The following is a 12,748-nucleotide window of genomic DNA, read 5'->3' on the forward strand; positions in this document are numbered from 1 at the left end:
TGTATCTAGTCCTGAAAAACGGATGGATGATGAAGATGATGATGTCCCCAAAGTTCACCTCCTGGCCACTCCCCCCCAAAAAAAGCAGTGTTCAGGTAAGAATTCCCAAAAGAAAACATATGAGCAAAAATTCGTTCACAAGTGGCTTCAGTTACCAATGTTAAAAAATTGGATAGAGAAAAGAGTGTCAAACAAGTCAAAGAAGAAGACTTATGTACCATACTGTAAGTTCTGTTTGAAGTATGTGTATTGTGGGAAATCATAGTTGACCAAGCATGTTCTGACCAAGCAGCACATAAAAGCAAGCAATGAAATTGAGACGAAGTCTGGCAGTGGCAGCATTGAAAAACTTCTGACTGTAGGCAGTCATTCCAAAAAAATTGAACAGCGCATCTGCATATTTTTGGCAGAACATAATCAGCCATTACGTCTTGCAGACAGCTTGATCCTTCTCCTGAGAAAGTTATTTCCCAAAGACCAGGCCCTGAATGGGGTCACTTTGGGTAAACAGAGAGCTGCAAATATTTTGTAACAGAATTTTTTATTGGTGCTGCAGCACCATTTATTTGAATTGCTCAAAACCACTGTTTTCTGTGTGATAATTGACAAAACCACTGATTGTACTGTTGATAGGCAGCTTGCTAACATTGTAGTATTTTTTAGTGAGAAAGATCTAAGACTTCATTTTGAAGTATTGGACAGGGTTAAGTGTAATGATGGATTGGCTGAGGGTCTGACTAACTGCATCAAACAAGTCATTGAAAAAAACTCAATTCCCTGGCAAAATATTGTTGGATTTTGTGCAGATACAACCAACATCATGTTTGGAGCCAACAGATCTGCTTCAACACTTATGAAAGCCATGGTGCCCCACATCCTGAATGTGAAATGCTCATGCCATCTTATTTACTTATGTTCATCCTATGCATGCTTGTCACTTCCCAAGACACTAGAAGACTTGGCGCGAAATATCTATGCCCACTTTTCCAGAAGCGCTTCCAGGCGAGATAAGTATGCCGAATTTCAGGAATTCTTTCGATGCAAAGCAAACCGAATTCTTGCTCCGGGACAGACCCGTTGGTTATCCCTTCAGGCCTGCGTAAAGAGGCTTATTGAGCAACGGGTTGCTCTTATTCAGTATTTCGAGGAAACCACGTTTGACGACCCAACTGCAACAAATGACCTTATCTTGTCGACATTACAAAGCAAGTTGACTAAGCCATACCTTGAATTCATGGACTACTCTCTTGGCCTCTCCAACAAATTCAATACAGTTTTTCAATCCGAGCTTCCACTTCTCCACTCTCTAAAGGCAAGTGTCAGCAAACTTGTGAATGATGTTGCGTCTAACTTCATGAAACTGGACTATATTCGCAGTGTTGGTTCGTTTACCGAACTGAATCCTTACCTTTCAAGTGAGTACCTGCCTTTAAACCAGAGATATGTGGGAATAGCTGCAACCGACTCCATGCAAGAACTCGAAGATGCTCAAGAGCCAAGTGATAACATTGATCTCTTTTACCAGTCGTGTCGAAAATACTACATTGTCCTAATCCAGTAGATCAAAGACTAGTTTAAGTTCGGAGACGAATTTTATGACATTTTGGCTTTAGTTAAACCAAAGAATGCATGAAATTTGAAGCCGAAATCTCTAAGGCCACTATTTGTGAGATTTCCTATTCTAACAGAAAAGTGTTCGCTCCAGAAAGCAGACGTAGAATGGAGGTCACAAGCAATGACTGATGTCACTGAACTTCATTTGGGAGATGCCCAAGTTAAAGACCTGTCAGTTGAGCAGTACTGGAAGAAGATACTTGGTCTTAAGACTCGTAGTGGCAAAATCAGGTACCCGGAACTGCATATTGCTGATCTTCTCGTTAACTTTTAGCAACGTTCCAGCTGAACGTTTGTTCAGCCTCCTGAAATTGATCAAAACAGACATCCGAAATAGTCTCGATAATGTCACCCTAGTCTCACTTATTCGAGTCAATTACTGGTTAAAAAAGGAAGATAAAACTTCATCAACTGTCAGCATACCGAAAGCTGTCGCTGGCTTCAAGACCAAGGCAAACGCTACGTGCGATGAAGTGCTGGAGATGACACCTATTTGAAGTGTAAAAGATGTTATATGTTATCATTATCTGAAGTAAAAAATAACAATTTGATGCTGCACTGTTTGTTTCGAGTAAAGTCGTTGGAAATCTAGTGCAAAATACCCTTTTTTTTCTAGGGAGAAAAATAGGGAGAAATTAGACCTAAACACGAGGAATTTTAGGGAAAATTGGTATGAAAATATGGAAAATTGAAATCGAAAAGTGGAAGCCCTGATCTGGGTGTACCGGATATAGTGTCCACATTTCGCACCGTCGAAATATAACGACGGCTCCAATAGATGGCGCTCTAAGTCACGGCTAAGCAGAGCTATCCCGTTTTGAAGGAAAATTTCGACAGTGGTTCCGAAATTGCACTGTCGAATCATCGGTGCCTTTACCCTATATATATTTTTTTTATGATTAATTATGATTTTATCAAAATATGATTTATAAATTTGCTTATTTAGGTGAAGCTGACAGCTCAGGAAATAATCAGTATTTAATCTATTATGCCAATTCATGAAAACTTAAAAGAAGGAGGAAAATATATTGTTTGTTTCGATCTAGGGGGTAATTTTGTGTGTATTTTTTCAATAATAATATATAACAAAATTTCTAAATTTAAGGGATGATCTTCCCAATTGGTGCCACTGTATTGAATTAACTTTAAAAGACAAAGATTTTCTGAGGGAATTAAAGAGCAAAGTTAAAACTTAAAATGAACAAAAATTATTACTTCACAGCCTATCTAACATATATCAATAAAACTAATGCAAATAAACCAACTGGGGATATTCCCCTATATTTGTAGGATTATAGAAAACTAACGCTTTACTGAAGACACAAAACAATATGGGAGTTTTGGTACAGTAGAAGTAAACCTTTTATGGACACTTTTAACAGTTTAAAAGTAAAGCATTTTTAGATTTTGTTTTATTCATTTTTTTTTGTTTAATTTGGCATCACTTCTGCACAATGAGCTTAGTTCAATGATTGATTGTTTTTTTGGATCTGAAAAAGGACATTTTGTGATTAATTTTTAGAGAAGTTCAAAGTGAAGGAATCTTATCAATATTAGGACTACAAACTTATTTTAGAATTTGGATCGCAACTTAAAATATTCTGTTTTATAGAGAGAAATAACTGAATTTTCAGAGTTCATATTATGATTTATAAGTTCTTCATTTTTAGTAATACTAGGCGAAACCAAGATGTTTCCTAACAAATACGTCCATTGTTATACATACTATGTACTGACTTGAAGTTTGTTATTTTATGCATAAGTTTTAAGATAATATTAATTGCATACTGAAAGTTTATGACATCACAGCTCCTGAAGAACAATAAAAAGCGTTATTGATTAGTTTTCTGTTGTGAAGCTATGTACTTATTTTTGACTCCTAAGTCAATATTCTTGTTTTTTACTTGGCTTGTGTTTTCAGAAAAGCGCTAATTTTCTGTAATCCTACAAACATAGGGAAATATCACCAGTTGATTTTTTTTGCATTAGTTTTATCAATATATGTTAGATAAGCTGTGAAGTAATAATTTTTGTTCGTTTTAAGATTCAACTTCGCTCTGTACTTCCCTCAGGAAATCTTTGTTTTTTTAAAATAAATCCTTGCTCATTTTTGATTAAGATTTAATTCAAAAACAACACTGCTATGACCTTTTCTATTTATACGGAATAATTTCTGGTTGTTTTAAATTTAATGTTGGTTCTTGGTTGCAGTTAATAATTTTTTTTCTATAATTTCTAATCACCTCCAATCCAGGGGAGATAAGAAATCTCAACCCTTATTAAAGAGCTGTACAAGAAACTAAGAGCTGTACAAGGAGCTGTAAGTTTAGAGGGGAAAAAAATTAAAACAATGTTTCGTTTCTTTGTTTAAAAAAAAAAAATTAAAAAAGAAGAAATTGATATTTAATTATTTTTATTAAAAAAATTAATTTATTCACATTTAATAAAGTAGTTAAAGGCGAGTAGCATCAAAGCAAAAGGTTAACTGAACGGACAGGTTTGTATATCAACATACTTGCTTGCGGAAAATTTTGCTAGCTCAACAGAAATGTGCCTTTAGGCTTACGGATTTATTTGACCTGTCACTATAAATAGAAAGCCACTCGTTGCTCAAAAATGAATGGAAATTTCAAAAAAGATAATTTCTTGTGTATGTACGATAAATAGTATTACAAACGACGTTTGTTTTGATTTCAAAAATTTTGCGAAGAAATACCTGAATTCTCCTACAGAACTGTTTTCATTTGTCTTTCTTCCTCTTTGGATGCACAATCTTCCGTATGGACTATGGACGTACGGAATATTACGGTGGAATTGTCAAGTAAATAATTTGCATACGTAAGTATAACAATAAGTAAACCTTATTTTAATATACAACTTTGAGTTGTGCCAGAACCACATAACTATACTTCTCAAACCAATAAGTGGCAAGAGGTTGGGGACTCAGGGGCGTAATTTGCTATGGGGCAGAGGGGGTAACTTCTCCTCCCAAACATCATTTTTCTCCAGACCCAGTTTAGCCCCCCCCCCCTCCCAGCTGAAATTCAGTTTCTCCAAAAATGTTGTCAAAACTAAGATAAGCCTGACTAATTCAAGCATCTGAAACTGAAACAGGTCAGTTTTCTTTAGAACATTTTTACCTTTTTTATTACTATACAGCTAGTTTTTCAGTTTTCTCTGTCATTTTCACTTGATTTGGGAAAATTGGCTCCAAATTTGATCGCCTTCCCCCACAGGATTTTGACGAAATTACGCCATTTGTTGTGGTATGTATTTAGAGATTTATACTCAGAATGTCGTTGCAAACCATGAACTGGATCATGGGTGCCGATACGCTGAATTCCAGGGGGGGCAAACCTGGTCAAATTGGCATTTTTAATGTTATATAATAGAAATCTCAGAACAAAAATATTAAACTAAGGCAGCATCATTCAGCTGGGGGGGGGGCGGGGGCCCCCCCCCCCCCCCCCTTATGGGCGCCCATGAACTGGATAACCTCTAGGCCATTCCCCTTTTGAATCAAAATACTCGACAAAATACCTTCCCGGGACGTGCTTTAAAAATGAGTGCATCATATTTACAAAAACAGAGAAACTATCTGAAAATGTTCCTATAGAAGTGGGAAAACCATAATCAGAGGTAACGCTATAGCGTTGCCTATAGTAAAGGCCATACGGCTCCAATGTTTTATTTTTATTAATTAAAAAAACTTTCCACAAAATAAGTTTTTCAAAGAAAAGTAAAGAACTCCATTAAACCAAAAATGAGCAAAAATGAAATAAAATAATCTACCAAACGTGAAACTACCGCAAATCAGCATTGATAAATAAGTGAAACCCAAAACGAGCAGAAATTAACATAAGTTGGGCTCAAAACCCTTATGCCTTCCCAAGGCCAGAACATATTTTGCACTTGACTGAAAAAAATATAAATGTTTTTACTTTTATAACTTTAATAAATCAAATAATATTAAGATTTTGATTACTAAATATCAGTAAATGTATATTAAACTGACAATGCACATTCATTTGTATTTTTTTCAGTAAAGCGCAAATTATGTTCTGGCCTTGGGAAGGCATAGGGGTTTTGAGCCCAACTAGTAGAAGGCTATCTTATACTCGTGTCACCCACCCCTGCTGCCACCTACAACTTTTTTTTAACACCATATATTGGCACGAGAACCACGTGGTTTATGGTTTTTGTCAGTGAGAATTTGAAAAACAGGAATTTTGTCACATTTATGTATGTTTTCTTGGATGGTTATGTGTGTTGGTCGATTTATTTGATGTTTTTAATTTATGTTTAATGTTTTTTGTCAGTGAGAATTTGAAAAACAGGAACTTTGTCACATTTATGGATGTCAACAGCAATTCATTTCTGTTTTATGGTTTTCTCAGTGATAATGAAAAAACAAGAATTTTCTCACTTGGATTTACATAATCGCTAGGGGAAATTATTGAGCCCCGAAGGGGGGAATTAATAAACAAACATAGCTCCGGTGTTGTTTGTTTAGACTAACCTGAGAAATTGATTTACATACTCGCTAGGGGAAATTATTGATTCACGAAGGGGAGAATTAAGAAACATTAAGGCTTCTTTAATCTGTGATTTACATAATCGATTGGGTAAATTATTTATTCACGATGGGGGAATTAAGAAAAAAACATGTCTTCATTGTTGTTTGGTTAGCTTAACCTGAGAAATTGATTTACATAATCGGCGGGGAAATTGTTGATTCACGAAGAGGGAATTAAGAAACATAAAGGCTTCTTTAATCTTTAGGCCTGAGGGATTTATTTATTATTGTTGTTTTTGGACAAGTGCATGCCATAAACCACGTGGTGCTGTCACGAGTCAGAACACCTGTGCTGTCGACCTCAATTCACCTATCGTGAATCAATAATTCCCCTTAGAAACAACAAATTAATTTCCCTTTCTTGACAGATCAATCAATCAATGACATCATCTGTCAGACTTTAAAAATTTTCGCCTAGAAACATTTCTCCAGGAATAGATCCAGGTCATTAATGTCTTTGCCTCGGGAACAGTTCTACTGGTCGAACTCCAAAGGATATTAATAACCAAAGGCCATGGAAACAATTAGGCAAGAAACATCTTAGCGATGAATTGTTTTAGCGTGCGAGAAGGTTTCCTATTAATTTGAAATGCGTTAGCACAGAGATGCCAATAACAAAGGAACACGCTGAATTTGCGTTTAGGGATTATTTGGGCGAAACCGTTTTAGACAGGTAATGGAACTATTTCGGCGAAACAGATAGAGACATTTTAAAAGAATATTTTTGAAGAGATTTTAGAAGAGAATTTAATGGTGAAACTCTGTGGTCGTTATAATACACAAGTTCCATTTGAACAGTGTTGTGAGGTCCTCTAACCCAACCCCAAAGTGTTCCAATCCTCATCCCCCAACCCCGAAGGAAGCCCCCCGGTCCGCCAAGGTCCCCCGGGCGCCCCCAGGCCAGCCCCCGGTCCCCCACTGTCACCCCGCGCCCCCACTGCCCCCCCGGACACTCAAAGGTCCCCCACGCTCCCAAAGGGCCACCGGCGCCCCCAAAGGCCCACCCCAGCCCCTCAACGGCCCTCCCCGGGCCCCCCACAGGCCCATCGAGCTCCCCAAGGCCCCACGGGGTCCCAAAGGCCCTCCCCCGGCCCCCAAATGTCACCCCGCCCCCCAAAGGCCCTCCCTGTGCCCCAAAGGCCCTCCCTGTGCCCCGAAGGCCCTCCCCCGACCCCCTCCTCCTCCTCCCACCTCCTCCTCCTCCTCCTCCTCATCCCTCCTCCTTCCTCCTCCTCCTCCTCCTCCTCCCTCCTCCTTCTACCTCCTCCTCCTCCCCTCCCCTCCCCCCCCATTCCCTCATCATTTTTTATACTTTTTTGTGCATTGAGACACAGAACGACCCCCTGCCCCTCCCCCCTCCAAAGGTCTGATTTTTTCAAAGTTCATTTTGAATTTCTTTCATTGAAATGCAAGAGTTGGAATATTTCAGTAGTGTTTGGTTGTGGTTTACCTTGTCACAGTTACATTTTCTTGATTTTTCAAAGTTCATTTTGAATTTCTTTCGTTGAAATGCAAGAGTTGGAATATTTCAGTAGTGTGATGTTGTAGTTTACCATGTCACAGTTACATTCCCTTAATTTTTCAAAGTTCATTTTGAATTTCTTTCGTTGAAATGCAAGAGTTGGAATATTTCACTAGTGTGATGTTGTAGTTTACCCTGTCACAGTTACATTCCCTTAATTTTTGATATTCCATTTTGAATTTCTTTCGTTTAAATGCAAGAGTTGGAATATTTCAGTAGTGTTTGGTTGCGGTTTACCATGTCACAGTTACATTGTCTTGATTTTTCAATGTTCATTTTGAATTTCTTTCGTTGAAATGCAAGAGTTGGAATATTTCAGTAGTGTGATGTTGTAGTTTACCATGTCACAGTTACATTCCCTTAATTTTTCAAAGTTCATTTTGAATTTCTTTCGTTGAAATGCAAGAGTTGGAATATTTCACTAGTGTGATGTTGTAGTTTACCCTGTCACAGTTACATTCCCTTAATTTTTGATAGTCCATTTCGAATTTCTTTCGTTGAAATGCAAGAGTTGGAATATTTCAGTAGTGTTTGGTTGCGGTTTACCTTGTCACAGTTACATTTTCTTGATTTTTCAAAGTTCATTTTGAATTTCTTTCATTGAAATGCAAGAGTTGGAATATTTCAGTAGTGTTTGGTCGTGGTTTACCTTGTCACAGTTACATTTTCTTGATTTTTCAAAGTTCATTTTGAATTTCTTTCGTTGAAATGCAAGAGTTGGAATATTTCAGTAGTGTTTGGTTGCGGTTTACCTTGTCACAGTTACATTCACTTAATTTTTCAAAGTTCATTTTTAATTTCTTTCGATGAAATTCAATAGTTGGAATATTTCACTAGTGTTTGGTTGTGGTTTACCATGTCACAGTTACATTCCCTTAATTTTTCAAAGTTCATTTTGAATTTCTTTCATTGAAATGCAAGAGTTGGAATATTTCAGTAGTGTTTGGTTGCGGTTCACCTTGTCACAGTTACATTTTCTTGATTTTTCAAATTTCATTTGAATTTATTTCATTTCTATTAAATAGTTTGAATAAGTAAGACGTTTTTTGTCGGTGTTTACCTTGAAAAAATGAAAGTCCCTTGTTTTTTCGCTGTTCATTTTGAATTTCTTTCATTGAAATGCAAGAGTTGGAATATTTCAGTAGTGTTTGGTTGTGGTTTACCATGTCACAGTTACATCCCCTTAATATTTCACAGTTCATTTTGATTTTATTACGATGTAATTAGAGAGTTGGACTCGTTCAGTCGTGTTTGGTTGTGGTTTACCTTGTCACAGTTACATTTACTTGATTTTTCAAAGTTCATTTTGAATTTCTTTAATTGAAATGCAAGAGTTGGAATATTTCACTAGTGTTTGGTTGCTGTTAACCTTGTCACAGTTACATTTTCTTTATTTTTCAAAGTTCATTTTAAATTTCTTTCATTGAAATGCAAGAGTTGGAATATTTCAGTAGTGTTTGGTCGTGGTTTACCTTGTCACAATTACATTCCCTTAATTTTTCAAAGTTCATTTGAATTTCTTTCGTTGAAATGCCAGAGTTGGAATATTTCAGTAGTGTTTGATGGCGGGTTACCTTGTCACAGTTACATTCCCTTAATTTTTCAAAGTTCATTTTGAATTTCTTTCGTTGAAATGCAAGAGTTGGAATATTTCACTAGTGTTTGGTTGTGGTTTACCTTGTCACAGTTACATTTTCGTGATTTTTCAAAGTTAATTTTGAATTTCTTTCATTGAAATGAAAGAGTTGGAATATTTCACTAGTGTTTGGTTGTGGTTTACCATGTCACAGTTACATTTTCCTGATTTTTCAAAGTTTATTTTGAATTTCTTTCATTGAAATGCAAGAGTTGGAATATTTCAGTAGTGTTTGGTTGTGGTTTACCTTGTCACAGTTACATTTTCTTGATTTTTCAAAGTTCATTTTGAATTTCTTTCATTGAAATGCGAGAGTTGGAATATTTCAGTAGTGTGATGTTGTGGTTTACCTTGTCACAGTTACATTTTCATGATTTTTCAAAGTTCATTTTGAATTTCTTTCGTTGAAATGCAAGAGTTGGAATATTTCAGTAGTGTTTGGTTGTGGTTTAGCTTGTCACAGATACCTTTTCTTGTTTCTTCAAAGTTCTTTTTGAATTTCATTCGTTGAAATGCAAGAGTTGGAATATTTCAGTAGTGTTTGGCTGTGGTTTACCTTGTCATAGATACATTTTCATGATTTTTCAAAGTTCATTTTGAATTTCTTTCGTTGAAATGCAAGAGTTGTAATATTTAAGTAGTGTTTGGTTGTGGTTTACCTTGTCACAGTTACATTTTCTTGATTATTCAAAGTTCATTTTGAATTTCTTTTGTTGAAATGCAAGAGTTGGAATATTTCAGTAGTTTTTGATTGTGGTTTACCTTATCAAAGTTACATTTTCTTGATTTTTAAAAGTTCATTTTGAATTTCTTTCGTTGAAATGCAAGAGATGGAATATTTCAGTAGAGTTTGGTTGTGGTTTAACTTGTCACAGTTACATTTTCTTGATTTTTCAAAGTTCATTTTGAATTTATTTCGTAGAAATGCAAGAGTTGGAATATTTCAGTAGTGTTTGGTTGTGGTTTACCTTGTCAAAGCTACATTTTCTTGATTTTTCAATGGTCATTTTGAATTTCTTTCGTCGAAATGCAAGAGTTGGAATATTTCAGTAGTGTTTGGTTGTCGGATACCTTATCATAGTTACATTTTCTTGATTTTTCAAAGTTCATTTTGAATTTCTTTCGTTGAAAAGCAAGAGCTGGAATATTTCAGTAGTGTTTGCTTGTGGTTTACCTTGTCACAGTTACATTTTCTTGATTTTTCAAAGTTCATTTGAATTTCTTTAGTTGAAATTCAAGAGTTGGAATATTTCAGTAGTGTTTGCTTGTGGGTTACCTTGTCACAGTTACATTTTCTTAATTTTTCAAAGTTCATTTGAATTTCTTTCGTTGAAATACAAGAGTTGGAATATTTCAGAAGTGTTTGGTTTTGGTGTCCATTGTCACAGTTACCTTTTCTTGATTTTTCAAAGTTCATTTTGAATTTCTTTCGTTGAAATACAGGAGTTGGAATATTTCAGTAGTGTGTTGCTTTAGTTTACATTATCACAGTTATATTTTCTCGATTTTTCATAGGTAATTTTGAATTTCTTTCATTGAAATGCACGATTTGGAATATTTCAGTAGTGTTTGGTCGTGGTTTACCTTGTGACAGTTACATTTTCTTGATTTTTCAAAGGTCATTTTGAATATCTTTCATTGAATTGCATGTGTTGTAGTATTTCAATAGTGTTTGGTCGTGGTTTACATTGTCACAGTTACATTTTCTTGATTTTTAAAAGATCATTTAGAATTTCTTTCATTGAAAAGCAAGAGTTGGAATATTTCAGTAGTGTTTGGTCGTGGTTTACCTTGTCAAAGTTACATTTTCGTGATTTTTTAAAGTTCATTTTAATTTCTTTAGTTGAAATGCACGAGTTGGAATATTTCAGTTGTGTTTGGTTGTGGTTTACCTTGTCACACTTACATTTGATTGATTTTTCAAAGTTCATTTTGAATTTCTTTCGTTGAAATGCAAGAGTTGTAATATTTAAGTGGTGTATGGTTTTGGTATACCTTGTCACAGTTACATTTTCTTGATTTTTCAATGTTCATTTTTAATTTCTTTCGTTGAAATGCAAGAGTTGGAATATTTCAGTAGTGTTTGGTTGTGGTTTACCTTGTCACAGTTACATTTTCTTGATTTTTCAAAGTTTATTTTGAATTTCTTACATTGAAATGCAAGAGTTGGACTATTTCAGTAGTGTTTGGTTGTGGTTTACCATGTCACAGTTACATTTTCATGATTTTTCAAAGTTCATTTTGAATTTCTTTCATTGAAATGCAAGAGTTGGAATATTTCAGTAATGTTTGGTTGTGGTTTACCTTGTCAAAGTTACATTTTCATGATTTTTCAAAGTTCATTTTGAATTTCTTTCGTTGAAATGCAAGAGTTGGAATATTTCAGTAGTGTATGGTTATGGTATAACTTGTCAAAGTTACATTTTCATGAGTTTACAAAGTTCATTTTGAATTTCTTTCATTGAAATGCAAGAGTTGGAATATTTCAGTAGTGTTTGGTAGTGGTTTAACTTGTCACAGATACATTTTCTTGATTTTTCAAAGTTCATTTTGAATTTCTTTCGTTGAAATGCAAGAGTTGGAATATTTCAGTAGAGTTTGGTTGTGGTTTAACTTGTCACAGTTACATTTTCTTGATTTTTCTAAGTTCATTGTGAATTTCTTTCGTTGAAATGCACGAGTTTGATTATTTCAGTAGTGTTTGGTTGTGGTTTAACTTGTCAAAGTTACATTTTATTGATTCTTCAATGTTCATTTTGAATTTATTTTATTGTAATTAAAGATTTTGAATATGTCTGTAGTGTAGTTTCTTGGTTTATATTTTATAATTAACATTTTATTTATTTTTCAATGTTAAATTTGAATTTCTTTCGTTGAAAAGCAAGAGTTGGAATATTTCAGTAGTGTTTACTTGTGGTTTACCTTGTCACAGTTACATTTTCTTGATTTTTTCAAAGTTCATTTTAATTTCTTTCGTTTAAATTAAAGAGTTGGAATATTTAATTATTTTCTCGTTATTTTTTAACTTTTAAAAGTTACATTTTATTGATTTTTTCAAAGTTCATTTTGAATTTTTTTCGTTGAAATGCAAGAATTGGATTATTTCAGAAGTGTCTGGTTATGGTTTACCTTGTCACAGTTACATTCTCCTGATTTTTCAAAGTTCATTTTGAATTTTTTTCTTTGAAATGCAGGAGTTGGATTATTTCAGAAGTGTTTGGTCGTGATTTACCATGTCACAGTTACATTTTCTTGATTTTTCAAAGTTCATTTTGAATTTCTTTCATTGAAATGCAAGAGTTGAACTAATTCAGTAGTGTTTGAACGTGGTTTACCTTGTCACAGTTACATTTGCTTGATTTTTCACAGCTCATTTTGAATTTCTTTCGTTGAAAAGCAA

General features: G+C 34.8%; 1 protein-coding gene across 1 annotated transcript in view; it reads right to left on the reverse strand.

Annotated features, from left to right (window-relative positions):
* Positions 1–1,990: 1,990 nt before the first annotated feature.
* LOC148940143 (ephrin type-A receptor 5-like) overlaps positions 1,991–12,748 on the reverse strand; it is a 55,733-nt gene continuing 44,975 nt past the window's right edge. The window contains exon 5 of the mRNA XM_089106082.1: positions 1,991–2,103. Coding sequence (XP_088962208.1) covers positions 1,991–2,103 — 113 coding nt within the window. The remainder of the gene's footprint in view (positions 2,104–12,748) is intronic.

This window comes from Artemia sp. Qi Xiang Cuo, chromosome 20, assembly GCF_049724085.1.
Source record: "Artemia sp. Qi Xiang Cuo chromosome 20, ASM4972408v1, whole genome shotgun sequence".
NCBI lineage: Eukaryota > Metazoa > Arthropoda > Branchiopoda > Anostraca > Artemiidae > Artemia > Artemia sp. Qi Xiang Cuo.